A 21,604-nucleotide genomic window follows, 5' to 3' on the forward strand; every position below is an offset into this window, starting at 1 on the left:
AGAAACACGGATTAGATCACCGAATGACCGGAAGAATCAGAAATCAGGAAGACCAAAATTTTAATAAGGAATGGGGAAATTTTATAATTTGTCTTAAAAACCATTGTAAACACTTAAAACCGTTAGTAGGACTGGGATAACACTCGTAGTTTAATGGTGAATTCTGGACATAATGGAGATGTAAAATATTTGGATTATCATAAAAGATGCAGGAGGAAATGATTAACCATAGGACCCACAAAGAGGAGGAAGTCCAGGAGATTCTTTGGAATCTTGTTTTTATGTTGTATATTGGATATGTGATTGTACAACTTTGATCTGAAAACCAAATAAATGTTTTTAAAAAAGAAAAAAGCACCAAATAAAACAAACAAAAGAAAAATAACCCAAAGTATCTGTTTTGTCCTAAATAACGTCTCCAAAGAGAAACTTGAGTGATTGCGGGGGGAATATGTTGGTACAGATCTGGTCGTGTTTGAAAAGAGGGGGAACTAGACATAGAATTGTAGAGTTGGAAGGGACCCTGAGGGTCGTCTGGTCCAGCCCACTGCAATACAGGAATCTCAACATACAATTCCATGTAGTATTGCATCAGATTTTCAGACAAAGTCACTTCTCAAACTCTTGCCCGTCCATCTTTTCACCCAAAGGTTGCCTGGTGTTTTCCACTGAAAGGCTATTTCAATACAAGCTGCTGCTAATAACACCACAACTAACTCATTATGTGCTCCTAATGTTTCCAAAGCTGAAGCAGGAGCTAAAACAAAAAGTGTGAATTGGAGCACAATCCCATCACATGTGCAAGAGAGCCAACAGTGCCACCATCTATCCAATATAGGGTGAGATTGAGTTGTTAACAAAGTGAAGCTTTAGGGTGTCCAATGCCATCGAAAGAGCGCTTTCAGTTCTGCCTTTTATATTCAAGTTGTTATTTTTAAGCCAGCCTTGGACTGTGTAGCCATGTTCACGTTTCTCCAAAGCCAGCCCATCTTCCCAAGCCCTCTGTAGACTGTTAGTGTCACCCATGACGGCAGTGATCAGTATTCAGGATGGATTCAAATATCTGAAGATGGAGCAAGCTTTGTTTTCTGCTGCTCCAGAGGGCAGGACCGAAACCAATCACTTCAAATGGCAAGGAAGAACTTTTTGATGGTAAGAGCTGTTCAACAGTGGAATGCAGACCTGGCCCACTTGAGGCAGGCTGAAGCAGCTGCCTCTGGTGGCAGAAGCCCCTGAGGCAGCACCCCCATGGACAACCTTCCCGTCCCTGGCATTTGTGCAAATTTCCAGCGAAATCTTGTTGGAAGTCAGTGTCAATGCTGGCACCACTTCTCCACCTGTGGCAGAGGCAAGCAGTGCAGTGGTGGGGCAGCACTTACCATTTTGCCTTGTGTCACCTCTGAGCAGTATTTTTTTCTGAGGGTACGCATACCCCTAAACATTCTGTGAATCTAAGTTTGGCCTCATTGAGGGGCAGTATTTCAATATGAGTGGGAAAATGAGAGTACCCCTAAACATTTTTTTAAGAAAAAAAAGCACTGCCTCTGAGATAAGCCTGTTCTGATGACTTCTCACCCCCTTTTTCTCTCATCCGCCTTGGAAGGATGCTGGCAAGACCTACTCAGGAGTACTTAGCAGGAGGTAAACCTAGTCTCCCTCCCTCAAGACTCCAGGCGTCACACTGCCCTCACCCCTGAAACACACAGACACTTTAGTTCAGAGTCCATCAGTATTTATTAGTGTGGAAATTACAGAAACACCAAAGGCTGCATCTTTAAAGTAACAGAAGGCACAGCCACATGAGCAGCTGCTTCTTCCAGAAACACTTTTTTTGCAGCCACTTTCAGCCTATTCTGGCTGAGATTAGAGTCCCTGAAGGGGAAACAGCTTTTTCAGGGTGAGGGTGAGGTGTTCAGAGCAGCAATCAAAGGAAAAACACTTTCTATAGTAGCCATTTTGCAAGTGCTAGTTATGCCTTCCACTCCCCAAAAGCCCTGAGCGCAATGGGGGTGGGTGGGGGGGGGATGCTCAAGTAGGATTCCCTGGAGGAGAAGGTTTGGGTGGTGCTTAGGACTGACCAAGCTAGGGATCATCTCTCAGCATTGCCTTCAAACCTTCCACCAATATTTCCATTCTAGCAGCAAACGTTAATACAGAGCAGCTAAATCTAAAAAAAAATGTGGGCTGGGTTTGATCTCTTTTTTTGTAGTGGGTGCAGGGAGAAAGATTTCATGGCATCTAAGTGCAAAAGCTGACCAATACTGGAGTGGTTACTTTTCCTACAGGCTAGCGGAGCCGCCCAGCCACAGGCAAGACTGTCCTGCAAGGCTGTGACTCCACCACGTCAAGTCTTCCAGAAGCAGAGGAAGACTTGAGCTAACGGAAACAAGGATACCCCATTTTGGGGGGTGGGCATTTATCAGTGCTACAATCCCTACGGGGAGCGGGAAGACTTGGAGAGTGCAAAAGAAAGAAGCCCCTGACTAACTGGGAAATAAGGGTGTTAAATGTGCTCCCCTCATCTCCACAAGGAAGGGAAAATTCACCTGCACTTATTTAGGGGGGCTTGAGTGAGTTGTGAAGTTCCTTGGAACACCTTGTCTTAAATGCAAGCTGGTTCCCCAAGTTGTATGGAAACAGGAAGCTGGCCTTAGACCAAGTCAGACTGACTGCTGTCCATCTAGCACAGCAGCTCTTCAACCTGAAGGGGGCCTTCCCTGGCCCTGCCTCCTGAGGATTGGAGGGTTGGACTAGATGACTCTTTGGGTCCCCCTTCCAACTCTACAATTCCAGGACTGTATGAGATTCTATAACTGTTTGGGACCTTCTGCGTGCAGAGTGGGTGCTCTTCTACTGAGCTGTGGCCCAAACTAAAGAGGCCTATGGTTAAAAAACAGTAAGGAGACCTGCTTTTTGCAGAGGGAGTTGGGATGGGAGCTGGTAGTTAGAGCGCTGCCCCTTCCTCCCCGGCCCCAATTCCCAGTCTGCCTTCCAAAAAGCAGCTCAGGATTGACCAAGGTAAAAGAGGCGGCTCACAGCGAGGAGCAGCTGATGACCTAACCATTTCAGAGGAGCAAGTCCCCTTCGCCATCCTCTGTGCATCTGCCCAGGCACCAAGTACCCCTTCACTGAGAGTCGGGGGAAGGAATCTGCTCCTACTGGAAAGGGGAGCACCCTTTAAACACACACCAGCACCAATCCTGGCCTGGTTGAAGGATCTTGGCAAGGTTAAGGTCCTATCCTAGGACATGCTACCTTCAGTCTCTACCGTTCATAGCAGCAGGCAGGAGCAGGGGCCAGATCTTCTCAGTTATGCACTAGACCTAACCAGGGCTATTTGGAAAGGGAAATGGGTAAACAGGGTCAGAATAATGTACAGGGAAGGTGCTCCGATCTTCATCTTGGTGCTGGGTGGAAAGCCAGCAAGTTGATGATTTGGACCGGAGGCAGCCAATGGGCCCGAGAGGCTTACTCTATCACTGCAGAACTGCACATTGAGTTCATGCCACAGGCGTGGCTGCCACGGTACAGGTAGTAGTAGCCCTGAAAAGAGACACAGGACAATTGTCAGTAAGCAGCACAGATCTTCCCTGACCAGGAAAGCCTAGCCACAGTATTGGTTACTTCAAGAATGGATTACTGCAACACACTCTTGCGCTTGATTGGGAAGCTGCAGTTAGTGCAGAATGCTGCAGCACAATTGCTGACAGGACCCCATCAGCATATAACCCCTCTGGTCAGAGATTTGCACTAGTTGCCCATTTGCTACCCAGGCCAGGTTCAAGGTGTTACTATCAGCATACCAAACCCTTAGCAACTTGGGACCAGTTTACCTGCGAGATCACCTCACCCCATATATATGCCCACTTATATCTGTGAAACTGGCATTGTTATAGATGCCACATAATGCCTGTTGCACATTTGTAAGAAATAGACCTTTTATTGTGACAGCTCCTACACTTTGGAACTCCCTGCCCATTGACACCAGGCAGACGCCTTCCCTGTACTCTTCTTGGTGCCTGCGAAAAACTTTTTTTGTTTACGGAAACCTAGTCAAATATGTAGAATGTTTACATGTGTTTTTAATTGTTTGTAGTAAAGTTTTAAAAAGCTGGTTTTGGTAGTTTTCATTGATGGTTTTACAGTGGAACCTCGTGTTACGTACCATCCCCCTTATGAATGCTGCGGGTTACGCGTTTCACTAACCCGGAAGTGGATGCCCCTTGTTGCCACCTTTGCCCTGGGATGAGAGCAGAAGTCGCGGCGCGGCAGCAGTTGCCATTAGAGAAAGCGCGCCTCAAGTTATGAGAGTTTTCCTGTTACGAATGGACCTCTGGAAAGGATCAAGTACGTAACACGAGGTACCACTGTATATCCTTTCTGTAAACTGTTTTGAGATTTTTTACAATCAAGCAGTTCCACAATATGATCACATCTTACACTCATTTAAGTTTCAACCATACGTGATTGAAGGCGAGCTGGTTGAATTTGTGCAAGTCAAGTCCCAAGCAAGATGGAGAGCTTAAGCTGGGGCAGAAAGAGCTTCTAAGTTCTCTGCCTAGCTTGCTGGGGATTCTGGGGATTATCTCTCCCCATCTGCCTTACTTCAATTTTCGTGTATAAGCCGAACCCTTGGACTTGAACCTTTGCATAAAATGTGATCGTACGGGGCTTACATTTTGTGAAATAAATAAATATAAAAATATCTGCCTTCTGCCTGCACATGAGCATGTCATTGGCCAGCACAACGTAAGCAGAAGTCAGCCATAAACTGGCACCGGCTCCTCCTTGCCTCAAAAGCATTGTCAAGCAAAGAGACACTAGGTTAGAGGGTCGGCAGCAGGCAGTTACACTGAGGAGAAAGCCAAGCCTGACTCGTGAGCTTTCAGTGTATCAGCCCCTTCCTTACAATGTGAACAGAGACTGCCAAGAGCGGGGGAAAGGTCGCCCAGCTGAGTTTGGAAGAATGCTTACCTTCTCTCCCCAGTTCTCTCCCCAACTGTTCTTGATTGCCCAGAATGGAGTACGGCCCCCTGTGTGTGCATACAGGTGGAAACAGAAGAGAGTTGTCAGGGGTAGAACAAGCAGTAAACCGCTTTGAGTTGTTTCCCCCCCCCCCAAAGCAGCATATAAATTTTATAAAATCCTCCACCTATCCCTCAAGAGAGTGTGTCCCGTCCCCCGTCCCCCCCGTTCTCTCAACCCATCAATCTCTTGAAGTGGCTTAAGACGGATCTGATCTCTGCAGCATCCTTGGATGGAAGCTAGCAGCTTTTTGCAAGCAGAAAGAAAATCATTCTCGACCCTTCCTGCTTCCTCCACCCACCCACCGCTCCCTGCCCACCTCTGAACATCCATCACAAGCAAGGAAACTCCCCATTTGTAGTTCTCCTTCAGCCTCTATTAGTCACACCTGTTACAACTGGGGAGTCTGATGCGAAACTTTGGGAATCATGAGAACTAGGGACTTAGATCAGACAAACATCAGGTGCCAGCGCTAGTAAAACTGCTCTAATATGTTTTGCCCAGACGCAAGTAGGTTTTAACTGAGCGAGCTTTAGAGTAATTTAAAGTTTCATCCCTTTTTTCTAAAGTCTTTGTGTGAACATTTTAGAAAGGAGGTAGGGTGGCACAAAAAATGTTTTAGATAGGTCACGCAAATAAATTAGAGCAAAGTAAAGCAAGCTTATTGAACACAGATGAAGACTGCTTCTGAATGCTAAACTGCAGGGTGGAGGAATGGAGATTCCAGAGTGAATCTCCCCACCTTCATGTTTGGGGAGCATTCCCCCCCCCCACAAGTAAAAGTAGCCACTTACGTGTGCCATAGCCCACCAAGAGGACTGCGTGGTCAATCATCCAGGGGTTGCAGAGCAGGAAGAAGGGGTGGGAAACTCCCCTCCTGTAGAACTGGACAGGGGAAGAAGGGGAAAAGGGCTCAGATACAATCCTGGACTCCAAACAACTTAATACATACATGTTGCACCCTGTGCAATGTTTGGGCCTTCAGGCAATTTGGGAGGGCTTGAAGGTCTATGCGTGAAGCTACTAAGAAAGTCAAATGTGTCCTAGCTGCAAGGAGTCCTTGCCCCTCTGAACAGATCTGTTCCCTCGTATTCTGCATGACTCAGCCCTCCCTCTCTCAATCAAGCAACCCTCTCTCTCAAGCAACAAAAACTGAACTAGGCCAATCCAAATTTGGAAGCAGAGTAAGCCGTGTAAAAGAAATGCAAGCAGGGCTGGCTGTTGGATCAGACCAGAGGCCCAGCAGTCTGACCAACCAGAAAGCTCGCAAGGACAACAGCAATACTCTCTTCTCCACCTGCGATTCAGCTTGTGTTCAGGAGCATGCTGCTTCCCGACAGCGGAGGCAGAAAATAACCATCATGGCTAGCAGCCATCGCCAGGCTTATTCTCCTTGAGTTTGTCTAACCTGCTTTGGAAGCCGGTCACATTAGTGGCCATTGCTGCATTTAGCGCTTGCAAATTCGACAGTTCTATTTCTGTGTGGAGAAGGGCTTTGTTTTGCCTGTCCTGAATCAGAGATGGCTCTGAGTCCTAGGGCAGGAGGTGGCAGAGCTCCAACGGCATCCCAGGATTTCTTTTCTCCTTTTTTAAGTTTTAAAAAGCAAGGAAAAATGGAAAACCTATGGCCGCATCATAAAGTTAATGCAACTCCCTGCTCAAACTTGCATAGAAATTTCTGTCCCTCCACTGTGATTTTTTTCGGAGGGTTTCATTTTGCTCCCCACCTGCTCAACAAATGATGTGGGGGGGGGGAATGCTTTTTTGACCAAAAGGGCAACCTCTGTTCCTTACAGCATGGAAAAAGAAGCATGGCCCTCCAGGGGCTCCCTCACCTGCATGGCAAAGGCGTTCAGAGCAATGGAAATAGGGCCGTTCTTAGCCAGCCAGGCAGCGATCTCTGAAACGGAGAGGGTGACTGGTTAACAAGCAAGGCCATTATATGATGCAGAGAGATATAAGAGAAGGAGAGGGAGATTATGGGAGCTGCGCTGCAGGCCCTGCCCCAGAAAATGAAAGCATTTTACACATGTAGATCACCATGCATTTGAGATACTGATACGCTGCCTCTCTCCCTGGCCTCAGTTGCACTTCCTACACCCATGCATGGTGGCAGCAGGTAGGACAAGAGATCGTAGCAGGATGGCTCAGCAGATAAGCTGTTAAGTATCAAGTGTGTGGTCTTGAATGTTTCTTAGCCATAAAAGCGGCAAGAAGGGCACCTATCAAGTCCAGAGGTGCCTCAGTCATCCAGGCCTCTAAATCCATCCCATAGACCACAAGTCTCTATGACCCTGCCTGTGTTTTTTCTTGGCCAGAATGTGTTATTGGACCATGATAATACCTCTTGCTTGTATGGATGAAGAGGGAGTAAATAACCTCTGCACTGGCTGCCCATCTACTACCAAGCCAGGTCCTTGTACTGATTTTACAGAGCCCTGAACAGCTTAGATCCAAGGCACCTTAGAGATGGCCTGAACCTTTATATCCTGGCTCAGTTACCAAGATCACCTGGAAGAACCTCATTGGTTATCCCTTGAGTTGGCAAAGGTCATTTGACATCAACGTGAAATAGAGTCTTTCTTCTTATTGGCCTAGTCCTGTGGAACACTCTGCTAACAGAGATTCAGCATCCAGCTACTTTTAAACATCCGCTGAGAACTTCTCTATGTCGTCAAGCTTATGCCAGCAATTAAGAAGCCATCTTTCCATAAAACTTAGATGATGGTCTCTGGTCTTAAATGTGTTTTTATATTATATAGTTATTATTGTACACTGCTTTTATTTTGTTATGATTTGCAGCATATAAATATTTTCATAAACAGATATAGATGTTTACACCAATTCTTACATGGCTGACTTCCGTAACATCTGTTGCCCTGTCAAAATATTTTGAGACTACAATTCCCATCATCCCTGACCACTGGTCCTGTTAGCTAGGGATGATGGGAGCTGTAGTCCCAAAACATCTGGAGGGCCGAGTTTGCCTGTGCCTGCTCTGGTCCCACATACCACTGGCATGTGGCCTCTGGAAGTTTGGCCAAGAGGGAAGGCAGCCCTGGGACTGGGAAAAGTTTGCCCAACCCTTGCTCTAGGCAGTAGCAAGTGGCCTTCCTCATTCCACAGCAGAGTGTTCCAGATCTCTCTAGGTATTAAGAGGCCCACAATTTGATTCACTAACTGGCACCCCAAGCCATGGTCTCAGACACGTACCTGTCTCATCCCGGGATATTGATACGGAGCTATTGATGTAGACGGCCACCTTATCCTTGGAGAAGCCGCACTTCTGCTCGAACCCCTCATAACTGTAATCGCGCTCTGTCTCGAGGCCACCTGGGGAAGAGAAGGAGAATCAGGAAGGCCAAGGAAGGGGATGACCTGGCAAGGAAAACCGTGTACAGGTGGGGCTCTTGCTGTGCAGAATAAGGATCTAAGAGTGGCTTTTTTAAAAAAACCCACATTTATTATGCCCTAATAATACTTCTGTGGGATGCAGGTGGCGCTGTGGGTTAAACCACAGAGCCTAGGACTTGCTGATCAGAAGGTCGGCGGTTCGAATCCCCACGACGGGGTGAGCTCCTGTTGCTCGGTCCCTGCTCCTGCCAACCTAGCAGTTCGAAAGCACACCAAAGTGCAAGTAGATAAATAGGTACCGCTCCGGTGGGAAGGTAAATGGCGTTTCCGTGCGCTGCTCTGGTTTGCCAGAAGCGGCTTAGTCATGCTGGCCACGTGACCCGGAAGCTGTACGCCGGCTCCCTCGGCCAATAAAGCGAGATGAGCGCCGCAACCCCAGAGTCGGTCACAACTGGACCTAATTGTCAGGGGTCCCTTTACCTTAATAATACTTCTAGAGGCAGCTTCCAGCAATAAAAGCAGCAAGGAACAACAACCCCTACGTGAGAAATCAACAGCAGCCAGAATCCAGCAGTTCTGAAGAGGGACTTTGCATCGCCAACAAACGGCTGAACAAACAGAGCATCTTCCAGCATCACTGTGGTGGTTGCTTCACAGCCATTGGGGAACTGCAGTAAAGGCAGCATGTGCACTCTTGAAAAATTCAGGGTTTGCCCAAAGAAAGAGGGAATGGATTTTTTCTAAAAGGGAAGGATCTGGCATGAATGGTGCTCTAGACGCAACTGACAAAACTCGGTTACCTTTTAGCCTTGGGAACAAACCAGCATTTCCAGCACCAACGTGCTCAAGGCACCTAGTTTCTCCAGTTCAGAGACGGCTGTGAAAACAAGTCTCTGAACACTCAAAACATCTTATTCTCTGGATGTCAAGGTACATGCAGAGGAACAAGCTGCAGACCAAGTGCCGCGCTGGAGCAAAAATATTTTGCTGACTCACCCAGCCCTTCGATGGCCTCGTAGGCCGTGGATGGAAGTCCTCCTCCGCAGGCTTTGTCTATGGAGTCACAGTCCAGCAGCTCTGTGGAGGGAGCAGAAATCAGGTCAGCTGGAAACTGGAGGGTGAACACCCAAAGACATGTCCAGTCTTGCTCCTGAAGTCAGCCAACTTCCCAATTTATTTCTTTATGACTTTTCTTTCATAAAATTCATATGCCACTTGATTGAAGGAAAAACTCAAAGCAGTTACATCTCACTCTTTGCCATATGTGATGCCAGGATGGGTTATAACAAGGTAATGAAAGCAAAAAATAAATAAAATCTGCTTCGAGAATGCAAGCATCCTCTACCTGTAAAACATTTGAGTCAACGCGGCCATGTAAACAAGGCACAACCAATGACTTCACTGGCAGTTTTTTTGTTTTCTTTTAGCTCTGCTGCCCAGAAAGCTCCCAGATCCAAGCATGAGAGGCCAGGCCTCCTCAAAGAACTCCCTACCTTGCTCAGAAAGGGAGACCAAAGTGCCATTGCGGAGGAACCACTGCCCTTCCACGTTGCCTGTCACAGAGAAGGCCCAGCAGGAGCCACAGTAACCCTGCAGTCATTGAGAAAGGGAAAGAGTTATTCCAGATATTATAAACTGGTCATAAAATGAAAAAGGAGAAAATACAGAAGAAGCCTGGAAGAAGGTATCTTACATCTGTTAAACAACTTCACTGGCTGCTGGTCCACTGGCACAATTCCAAGCGCTGGTTCTGACCTATAAAGCCTTATATGGCTTGGGACCAGGTTACCTGAAAGACCATAACTCCCTATATAAACCTTTCTGGGAGCACCTTCTCTTGGACCCATTAACATCAAAAACACAGTTGGTGATGACACAAGAGAGAATCTTTGCTGTGGCTGCTCCCAGATTGTGGAATCCTCTCCCAGGAGAGGTTAAACTGGCTCCCTCTTGTTTATCTTTCTGCTGGCAGACTTAAGACTTTTGTATTCAGATAGGTCTTTGAAAACTAAGGTGCAGACAATGCAGATGGTGTTGCCGGGGCAAACTACTTTAGCTGCTGGTTCTAAATGTGTTTCGATGTATTTTAACTACTGCTTTCAATTAGTTACTTTTCATTTTATGAGGACGTTTTTTACATGTTGCAAACTGCCTTGCATCAAAATTTGATACAAAGCTGGGATATAAATTCCTACAGAGAACAAAACAAAATAGAGTTCAGGCCCAGAACCTAGGGTGGATCACTACCTTCTTCCACCTCCTCACCAACCTCATGCAACAAACCCACACAGGGAAACAGTGGAACTTTTATCCCCTTTGGAAACTTTAAGCCCAACCTGGTCCCCTTGAGGAAGCAGCTGCTTCCATAGTGGGGCGTAGGAAAACCAACCTGGTTCTTGACACCCGTGACAGCCCCGTGGTCCCGCCAGTCCCACGCATCAGGGGGTGGATCTTTAGGGATGGTGGCTGGTTTCATTGGCCGACCAGGCAGCTGGGAAAGCAGTGGGTTCAAGTACGTGGAGCGGAACTCCTCCTCTGAAACAAAGGAGAAAGATACATTGTGTGATGAAAAGACGAAAGCACCAGATTTCATAAAATATGACACTCTAGCCTTCCTGGCTGATTGAAGTTCTTGAGTTCTATCTGCCACAAATACATATCTGTATCTTTCCTCTTTGGGACTTGTGCTGTAATTTTAAAAACATTAGATACCCATTTTTGCTTTATTTTATGCTACTTTTATGCACTTTGTTTCATTCTCTCTCTCTCTTTCATTGAAAAAAGAAACCTTTTAATATACACATCTGGATAATGTATTATCCCAGTTCCTTAATGTGAGTAACTGAATGTAAAACTAAAACATCTGGTTTGAGACACCTGAACTTTCCAAGGAAGCTGGGATATGTAACACTTACCACATTGCAGGATAAAGAAGACAAGACTCTAACCTGTTAGCTGGAGCCTTTTCAGAGAGGGTTTGTGGTGGCACTGTGAGGACTAAGTGGCAGCAGTTTTGTAGATAATACCATTTGTTTACTGCTGCCTGTTCTGCCTGGTGCCCTCCTGATGGGCGTAGCTCTGTGATTCAGAGGGGAAGGTAGCTGTAGAGTCCCTGCCCCGTCCTCACCTACCTGTCAAATCACTGAATTTGGTGACACCATATTCTGCCGTGCCCTGATCCAGTTCCTGAATTAGCCGGGCCTTCTCCAGATTCTCTGCAAAGATCCTGAAACGCCTCTCGGTCTCTAAAAGAGCAGGAAGCCAGGGAAACAAGGTCTGAGCATGAGTATTGATTCTTATTGGTTCTTATCCATCAGCAGTTATGCCTACAGTTCTTTAAGGATGCTTAACATACAGAATGCTACTGCCAGCAGTGTGTATGTGGGGCTGGTGTGCACCAGGGAGTGGAGGGATGCCAAACTGGATCAGGAGAAGCTGGAAGACAGACAAGGGAGGCGGGGAGCCTGTGGCCTTCCCAATGCCTGCCTTCCCAACTCCCAACAGCCCAAGCAAGGACAGCCATGCCTGCTGCAAAATCTGAACATCAGAGGAACTCTGCTGAGAAGTTAGCCTGACCTTTGCAGCTTATATTTATTTCTTGAATTTTATATCCCGCTTTGTTTCCAAGAAGCTCAAGGTGGCGTACACAGTAGTGATAAAGCAGGATATCAAATCCAAACTCTTCTTCTTCTTCTTCTTCTTCTTCTTCTTCTTCTCCCAGCCCTCCTTATTTTATCCCCACAATTACTCTGCGAGGTACATCAGACTTGAGAAACTGCACCTGGCCCAAGGTTATCCTATGAGCTTCATGGCTGAGTGGGGATTCTAAACTCTGGGCTCTGCTAGGTCCTAGACCAACCACTACACCACGCAGGGCAGCCCAGGTATGTTGTTGCTTTGCTCAACATTCACTCAGCATTCACCTTGCTTGTCCTTGTAGCTCTTCTCATAAGTTGTCAAGAACTCCTTGAAGAGGGGCACCAGGTGGTTGGAGGCATTCTGGGGATGGAAGAATCCAGAACTGAGAAACTGGTACACAAGGAACTGAATCGCAGAAACAGAGCTGCTGCCTTCAACTGCAGAGTGCGATTTTATTTTATTTTCTAAACTGTATTGCAGAAATAATGTTGATTAAGGCATAAATATAAATTAGTCCTCTCCCCTCCTATGAACAGTATTTCCAGCATAATATTGCATTTCTTTAACACAACATATTTTACGAGTAGTGTTAAGAACCTATTAAACATAATATTTGATCTTCAGTACTATTATTATTTTCCTTTACAGCATTCATTGTCTCTTATAACCTATAATCTAAACAAAGGACTCCATTAATTAGATGCACGTTTCATTTTTCTTAATTAATTTAACCCTTCTACAATGAATCCTGTCTTTCTCTTTAAAAGACCAAACTGTTTTATATATAGTTGGAACTGATCTACCAGATTCCTGGCATTTTATGAAATCAGTGAATAAATGCCAGCCTGCCAAAAACCTGTCCATCTTTCTTTGACCTTTGAACTTTCATTACCCTAGCCAATTACTTTTTTTAAATCGCTGTATCAGAAGCAAGGTTATCTTAGACAGATGATATCAAAGTACCCAAGACGAATCAGCCATCCAGTTTCCCTAATGTTAGAATCAGGAACATGCAAACAGGAATGCTATGCACTTTTGACCAAAATTAGAAGATTGTGCCTGTCTCAAATGTATACAGTCATACCTCGGAAGTCGAACGGAATCCATTCCGGAAGTCCGTCCGACTATCAAAATGTTCAGAAACCAAAGCACAGCTTCTGGTTGGCTGCAGGAAGCTCCTGCAGCCAATCGGAAGTCATGTTGGACGTTCGGGTTCCAAAGAAAGTTCGCAAACCAGAACAACTCACTTCCAGGTTTGCGGCATTTGGGAGCCAAAATGTCAGAGTACCAAGGCGTTTGGGATCCAAGGTACATGTACATGCTTTTGGTATAAAGGGAAAGAAGAGAAAGAGACAACTCAGTCAGCAGGAACACAGCCCTGCTTTGCCCTGCTAAGAGAGTTCACACCCCAGCTCCAAAAAGCAGATGAATGACACTCACCTGCAGAAACCTCTCTTCCTGGGTTAACTCCTCGACTTCCTTGGCAGGTGCCTTCGGACGGAACACTTCCCACTCCCCCAGTTTTGCTGCGTGGACTACCTCCGATGGCTCTGCAAGAACAAGGGGTGGGTGAGTGTTTATTTATTTACTATCCCACACTCCATCACCAGACTATGTGGATACAGTCATACCTCGGGTTGAATGCGCTTCGGGTTGAGCGCGTTCGAGTTGCGCTCCGTGGCAACCCGGCAGTAACAGAGCATGTTACTTCCGGGTTTTGCCGCTCAAAATGATGCCATGCGCATGCGCAGAAGCGGCAAAAAGCGACGCGCACGTGCGCAGACATGCAATCGCTAGATACGTTTGCTTTTGGATGCAAACGGGGCTCTGGAACAGATCCTGTTCGTATCCAGAGGTACCACTGTATTCCAAAAGTCACCTACATTCTAAATGGCTATCAGCTAAACCCCCAATCCTTCCCATTACACCTCCTCGCTGAAATATGTGCTTAACCAGATATGCAGAAGGAAATATTTTACCCAGCAGCCTACACCTTAATGATTCATGCCCCTGAATGATTCATTGTGCCTGGGGAGAAAAGGTGAGGCCATGTATCAATTACACACACGGACACCCATCTCGCAAAAGATGTAAGTCCAGGTATCAACATCATAGTGCCTTGCAATCTTCTCCTGGCCCCCACAAAGACCCTCCCTGCACTACCCACTGGTCATGAGGCCGTGAGGGTGGCCAGTTTTTTCTCCCTTTAAAGGTACATACAGGCAGCAGCCCCATCCCCTGTTTAGGCACGTTCCATATGTGTGCAACCGTGTACATGTGCATTGCGCCAAGCCCAGAAGTGACCCATAAACATCATAAAGACGTCACTGAAATGTCACTAAAAGGGCAGAGCAGGGTGCTTGCAGGCTTTTTCAATGGGTTTCAATTATACACAATTTCACTGACACACGCAGTACCTCAGAACGTAAAGCCCGTGTAAATGGGGGGGGGGCTCCTTGAACAGGAGGAGGAAGTTGGAAAAGTGGCGCTCTTTCCCATTTCCTCTTCCAACTCTATGTGCTTTTTAAGCCTCAGATTAATATTATTGGGTCGACTTTTATCCAGATCCCTTGGAAAGGCAAAGAGTGCGTATGTGTGAACTCTGACAGGAAGGTTGATCCAGAGGGCGCAGAGAGAAGCAACCAGGCTCGGTGGTGCCCACAGCACACAGTCATAAATCCCCACGGACCACAGAATGGTTGGCAGCCCCGGACGAAGGAATTCTAAATGGCTCTGAAGCTACTTGCATTTGCTCAGTTGCACTGATAGGATTCCAACCTGGATGGAGCATTACAGTGTGGAGGCTATTTGCCTCCTGAAGGAGAATTCTGTGGAAGTAGGTAGGCCGGTACAAGAGCTATCTTATCCGTTCTGGTTGCTGCTGGTTTTTACAATCAATATCCTTGAAGGAAAAGCTTGGCTCAGGCAGCTACTGTTTATGTCAACAGTATGCAAAGGTTTGGGGCCCTGCCTTATTGACTGTATTTTCTGCTTTTAACGCTTCAGACAGACTACCCAGACCTGACTTACCAGCCAGGCGACACTCTTGCTTCACCAGCCTCTTCCTGTTTGCCCAGGGCTGGCTCCAGACCTCAAAGTGACATGACTGGAAGGGAAGAACAGAAAAGGTTAGGAGGGCAAGCAAGGCACAGAAAGTCAGGACAAGTCACTCAGGTAAGATGCATGCGGCGGATGGATGCAAGGCTGGAAATCAGAAATATTGCCTTGCCATCAAGGCAAGGAAATGGGGGCTACTTGGGCTATCTGAGGAGGCAAAAGGAAGTCAGGACCTCTGGCAGGAAAGGGCTGCCCTCCTCCCAAAAGGTTGAAGGTTCAATCCCCATAAGGGGCAACTGCATATTCCTGCATTGCAGGGGGTTGGACTAGATGATCCTCAGGGTCTCCTTTCAGCTCTTATGATTCTATGACCCAATGATCTATGACTCCAAACAGTAAGGTGCCTTGGGGCGTTCATCTTGTACCATGCACCAGAGATGCTTTGTCCCTACCAGCCACTTCACTGGGAGGACCGTTTGCATCTTAATTGAGGCTGATCTCATGAAAATAAGTCCTAGCAAGAGGGTCAGTGTGTGTACTTGTCAGATATCTTGCACTGAGGGCTAGTTGCGCCTGGGTTGCAACCGCATCAGTCTTCAGCTTGGGGGATCAAGCACACCATAAGAATCTCAGAAGAGCCTGCCTGCTGGATCAAGCCCATCTTACGTAGCTCAGAGGTAGAGAATCTGCCTCGCATACAGAACGTCCCAGGTTCAATCTTCAGGTAAGGCTAGGATAAACTTTTGGATACAGCAACTGTGCCAGTCGTATACATGTCAAAGCTCTCTATCTTCCTCTTTGGCACCCAACCCCTGGAGCTACATGAGGCACTGTCAGCTGACAGGCTGGGCAGCCAAACCAAACTGCCCTTGTTTGAGGGGAAGTTTATGCAAAGAGATTCAGTGATGCCAGATCACAAGAGAAACATGTGAGGCCCAGGGGGACAAACTGAATTTGGCATGTGCTTATGGAGATTGTAGCCTTGATAATGAGAAGTCTGAGTCAACAGTACCAATGTTTACTGTTGTTAACACGCTGCTTTATGCAGGCCAAAGCAAATCTGTAACCTTCCCAAGCTTCTGGGCGATGACCTGCTACTTCCCCATTCGTCTCCTTGACATCGAACTTGCCCTCATTTCTCCAGCCCGTTGGAAGGAGGAGACCATATTTGCACAAACTACTTTGCACCAGCCACAGGTCCCAGTGGGCGGTCTGCTCCTCTTCAAGCAAAGAAGTGTCTGTTTGGAGATGGGAGAGTTAGAAATCCCACTTCACTGCCATCTGCATACCCACACTTCCAGGGAAAGATTCTGCAGAGTCCCAGCCTCAGGTGCCCCTCAGTCTCAGCCCATCTGTTTCCTAATACACACAGAGGTCATACTCAGGGACTTGTAGCACTGTTGGAATAGAGACAAGAGCTGATATACCCAACTGGGGTCATTTTACCACCCTTTCAAATGTTTCTGTGGGAGGGGAGGTTATTGTTTTGTTTTGTTTTGGTTTTGCTTTATTATGTATTTTGTGTTTTCATTTTGTATTTTTATGTTGCGAACCGCCCTGTGATCTTTGGGTGAAGGAAGGTATACAAATAAATTATACTGATTGTAAAAAAATCTCAAAGTGGTAAATGAAAACAAGATTACACTAAAAACTACCAGTAAAAACATTCAAAAAATTAAAATCAGGATAAATTAAAAAAAAACAGATTAAAACACACATCAATGTTCAGGTATCTGTATACGCTTGTCTAAACAAAGCCAGGCACTGAAGGGAGTTTGGTGAAGGCACCAGCCTGATTATCAATTGGCAGGGAGTTCCAAAGTGCAGGTGCTGCCACACTAAAAGACTGATTTCCTACAAATGCGGAACAGGTATTATGTGCCAGTGCCTGTGCTAACTGTTGCAGCCCTGTGTGTTTTGCATGATGTACCAGATTTTTTTTTAAACTCAGAAGAGAAATCAATAGAGCCATGCAAAACTAGGATACCTTGGGAACCAGACTCCAGGTTTCCAGCACATTGAAGGTACTAGCTACATTCCCCCTGCCCCTTTTAACCAGAAAGCAAAAGTACAATGCTGATTCTTACCATTTGCTCCGGCTCTTCTGGAGTGAGGCAACTAGGAGCATCTTGCGCCACAGCCTGCTTCCCACTGCACTGACTGCTCTGCAGCAGAGTCACATCCAGGTAGTACTTGATTCCATTCACCACCTGGAGATGAGAAAAGAACAGCGCTCAGGCAAGTGGGAAAAGTTGGGAAATTGCCCAGTGATGTTCACTGCCTGCAACCACCAAAACCAGTTCGGAAGAAACTGGAAAAGACCTAGAGTGGCCTCAATGGTTTTCTGGTTGTTTATTTGTTTGGAAGGAGGAGGCAGCAGATGACTATGGCTGGACTCAAAAGTTCACCGCCCGGCTTTAAACTTGAAGTTCACAAGCTCACACTGCAAGTTCAATCCATACATGCATAGAACAGGAACTTCATGAAAGAAAAACGATACACAGTCACTGCCTGGCACACTGCTGACACTGGGAAACATTTCAGCATTCCACAATTCCTGACAGACAGAGAAAGGGACCCGACTATTCGGTCTCTTGCTGGCTGGCCAAGTCTGTGGTCACCTCACCTCAAAAAGGATACTGTAAAGTTGGAAAAGGTTCAGAAAAGGGCAACTGAAATGATCAAAGGTATGGAATGACTCCCCCATGAACAAAGGTTGCAGCGTTTGGGGACTTTTTAGCATAGAGAAAGGACGAGACGTGACAGAAGTCCATGAAATTATGCATGGCATGGAGAAAGTAGACAGAGGAAAGTTTTTCTCCCTCTCTCATCACGTTAGAAGTCATGGGCATCCAATCAAACTGAATGTGGAAGCTTCAGAACAGATAACAGGAAGGAGTCTTTCAAAGAGTACATAGTTAAACACTTTTATAGGAGGCTGTAAAAGATGATTAGACAAATTAATGGAAGAGAAGGCTATCAATGGCTACTAGTCACAATCACTATGCTCTGCTTCCATGGAGGTCAGGGGCAGTATGCGTCTGAATACCAGTTGCTGGAATCCACAGGAGATGAGAGAGTGGTTGGCTACTGTGAGAACAGGATGCTGGCCTTGATAAGCCATTGGCCTGATCTAGAAGGGCTCTTCTTATGTGATTCTGTCTCACAATCCCAAACACTGAGCAAAAGGCTCTCATGAAAGCCAGGAAGGAAATAAAGCCACACACACACACACACACACACACACTTGGAGAACTAACCAGGCACAATACTGGAGGCTCGAGGCCAACTGTGGCCAAAACACTTCTGTGAGAGCCAGGACCACAGTTGTACAGGGAAGAATTAAACAGAACAGGCTGCCTCCTCATGGGAATTATGGTTAGGCCTGCAGACCATTTCAAATACTGATAAAACACATACACACCCTTTTGTTTCTGATATTTAGATTCCATCAAAGATGCAACCTGGTTCTGAGGGAGGAGCAGGAATGCATGGGGCTGAGTTTCTCTTGCTGACTGTCAGCTGTAAGGGCATTCCACTGGCCTTACTCTTAGTCACTGACCTAGTTCTCCAGCATGGAGTGACAGCCTCGGCCCAGAGGTTTGTTACTTGCAGGTCAGCATCAATTATCCAGGACTCCAGCTAATCAGATGGAGGCAGATTCCCTCGCCCTCTGCCAGTATACCAGTTAAAGCAGTCTAGCTTGATGGAAGCCACCCGTAACTATTTTAAGAGTTAAGTGGATTGTGCTTCTAATTGTCAACAAGAAGACACCTGGGACAGCAATAAGGATCCCAAAGGGAGCGAGAAGAAGAAAAATAACATCCTCAGCGGCAGACTCCCCGGCCCTCTGTACTTCCTAAGTCCTGTGTTTGCCATTTCGGATGCCTGTGGAGCTCGGGGCGGGGGCCGATAGAGAAAATACTCTCTACAGATGCCATCAGGCCTCCTCTCCCTCAAATGTCACCTGGTAGCAGGCTGCTTCAGCCTCTTGCCCTGAACTGTGATGACAGCTGGTAATTACAGGAACTTATTACTTAATTTTAAAAACTGATGTCTCAGTTTACTTCCCATCCCTTCCAGTCGCTTTTTCACAAGAACAAAGGGGGCCCGTCAAGTGCAGCATCCTGTTCTCACAGGGGTCAACCAGATGCCCAAGGGAAACCAGCAAGCACAAGAACACTCTCCCTTCCTGTGGTTTCCAGCAACTGGTATTCAAAAGCTGTGGAGGCAGAGCATAGCCATTGTGGCTAGTAGCCACTGACAGACCCCTTCTTCATAAATTTGTCCAATCTTCTTTTAAAGCGTTCCAAGTTGGTGCCCAACACCACCTCCTGTGGGAGTGAGTTCCATATTTTAACTATGCACTGTGTGAAGGACATTCTTTTCCTTGGACAACGTGCAGTGCTTCATTTTTTTAGGGAAAATGGTGCCGGTACTCATCATGACGTTGTTACAGTAAGTGCCACACTTTTAACATTTGAAAATTAAAGGTTCTGGTACTGCGTACACTTGAGTACTCCCAGAAAAAAAGCACTGACAACCTGTCATTTAGACTGTAATCCAGAAGGCAGGGTCAGTCTTGTTCTAACTGAATGAACGTAAGCTGCTCTGGAATTCTTTTTGGCTGAGGGGCAAGGTACAAATGCCTTAACTAGTTCGCTATTAATTTGACTGGAAGGGGTGGGGTTTCTGGGTCTCTTGGCAAAACAAAGAGCACACACTTTGCATGCAGAAGGTCCAGGGTTAAATCCCCAGTTCAGAGGATCAAGGAGGTGTTGGGAGGGGGGGGGGAGACCCCATAGCCAAGACCCTCTAGGAGTGCTGCCAGCCAGAGCACACAATACTGGGGTAGATTGGCAAAAATGGCTGGCATGAGAGCCAGTGGTGGTGTAACAGTTAAGCTCTGTCACTGTCTCTCAGCCTACCCTGCCTCACAGGGTTGTTATGGGGATTAAATGAGATGCAGAAAAACCATGTAGGTCACCATTTTGAACTCATTGGAGAAAGGGGGACGGACTTAAGCGCAATGAATGGACTTGGATGGAGGCTACTCGGGGCAAGAGGTCCTCATAGCGTCTTTGACCCCCAGATGCTTTGGATTACGAGGAATACTTTATCCTCCCCCATCCTAAGTCATAGCCCCCACTTCTTCCAGCCCCAAAGTCCCCCGACGTGCTTCAGCCCCCAAATACTTCATGCTCCTCCAAAGTGATGAGCCCCATCCAGTTCTTCCAGCCCCAAGGTTCCTCCCTCCTAGCACCCGTGCCCCCCAAGTCATGATTCCCCCTCATTTCTTCCAGCCCCAAGGTCGTCCCCCCGCACCTGCGCCCACCCTTTCTGCATCTCACCTGCGTCTGGGCTGAGCGCAGCGTCCAAAGGCGACCGCCACCTCCGGAGCCCGCCTTGTCGCTCTGGAAAGTCTCGGCCAAGGCGAAGCGAGCCGCCTCACGGGCCTGGCCGCTCCGCACGTCCACCTCCCGGGCGCCCCCCGGCATCGCCGCGGAGGCACCCAGCAGGAGCAGCAGCAGCACAAAGGGGAAGGCCGACGCCTGCGCCATCCTTGCTCTGACTGAAGGGAGTCGGGCCGGCGGCCGGGTGAAGGGAGGGAGAAAGGGCGGGGCCTGAGGCAGAGTGGGAGGGGCCTGAGGCAGACGGCTGGGCATTGGGTGGCGTCCCCTTGGCCGACGAGGCTGGAGGGCGTGTCTCCGCCATGCCCCGCCCACCCGGCGTCATCTGAACGCCCTCGCTGCCCTTGGCTTTGGTCCTCTCCCTCGAAAAACAAGAGGCAATCCCGGCTTCCCTCCAGGAGAAAGGGGCGGGGTCTCACTCCCGCAGCCCCCTCATGTGACGTCGCACGGGGACCCTTCCCTTCCTGCACACCTGGAGAATACCCCCAGTGGGGTGAGGAGAGGCACAGGGATGAGAACAGGGTTAGGATCTGGATTCAAATTCCCACTTGGCCATGAAGTTCACTGGGTGGTCTTGAGGGGCAGTCAGCCTAATTCTACCGGACAGGGTTACTGTGACCATAAAACGGGGGAGAATCAAGTGTGCACAGCTTTAGAAGCAGCAGAACACTAGATGCCAGCAGCTGGAGGAAAACAAGGTAACAATAAGTTAAAACGCCTGGCTGCCAAGCAACCTGAAACGTGGCATGTGTTTGTATACATAGTAATGGTGCCAGGGTGTAGCTACATCTTCCTGTTGTACAATGGCGAGATCAGATTTTCCCGTGTGCCACAGATCCAAGCTATGGACACTTGTTATCTGTCCCAAAACACACATGGGATTGCAACATGAAATTCATCTGCCCATGTTTGCATATTGTTCTCTGAACTTGCCACAATCCCTGCATGCAGGGGTAAAGCACCTAAGAACCTATGTTTAGCCTTGATGGATCAGGCCAGCAACCAGCAGATGGTTAGAGTGTGGTGATAACGCCAAGATTGCAAGTCTGATCCCCATAAGGGACAGCTGCATATTCCTGCATTGCAGGACTTAGATGATCCTCAGGGTCCCTTTCAAC

The 21,604-nt window shown here is 47.3% G+C and overlaps 1 protein-coding gene across 1 annotated transcript; it reads right to left on the reverse strand.

Annotated features, from left to right (window-relative positions):
• Positions 1–1,710: 1,710 nt before the first annotated feature.
• Positions 1,711–20,674, reverse strand: CTSF (cathepsin F). Its single transcript, XM_079956843.1, has 14 exons — positions 20,427–20,674; positions 17,163–17,285; positions 15,049–15,124; positions 13,459–13,568; positions 12,303–12,378; positions 11,511–11,624; positions 10,769–10,914; positions 9,873–9,969; positions 9,376–9,456; positions 8,239–8,358; positions 6,861–6,925; positions 5,820–5,910; positions 4,975–5,033; positions 1,711–3,543 (listed from the first exon to the last, which is right to left on the reverse strand). The coding sequence occupies exons 1-14, from the start codon at positions 20,634–20,636 to the stop codon at positions 3,469–3,471; spliced, it is 1,443 nt and encodes a 480-aa protein (XP_079812969.1). The 5' UTR covers positions 20,637–20,674; the 3' UTR covers positions 1,711–3,468.
• Between the last annotated feature and the right edge of the window lie 930 nt (positions 20,675–21,604).

This window comes from Podarcis cretensis (assembly GCF_951804945.1).
Source record: "Podarcis cretensis genome assembly, chromosome: 16".
Classification (NCBI taxonomy): domain Eukaryota; kingdom Metazoa; phylum Chordata; class Lepidosauria; order Squamata; family Lacertidae; genus Podarcis; species Podarcis cretensis.

Excerpts from the sequence above, each read along its gene's own strand:
- CTSF (XM_079956843.1), bottom strand. The coding sequence starts at position 20,636 with ATGGCGCAGGCGTCGGCCTTCCCCTTTGTGCTGCTGCTGCTCCTGCTG. Across the intron at positions 13,569-15,048 it reads GCAAGAGTGTCGCCTGGCTG|AGCCATCGGAGGTAGTCCAC; the intron begins GTAAGTCAGGTC and ends TTGTTCTTGCAG. Across the intron at positions 9,970-10,768 it reads TCACGGGTGTCAAGAACCAG|GGTTACTGTGGCTCCTGCTG; the intron begins GTTGGTTTTCCT and ends CAATGACTGCAG.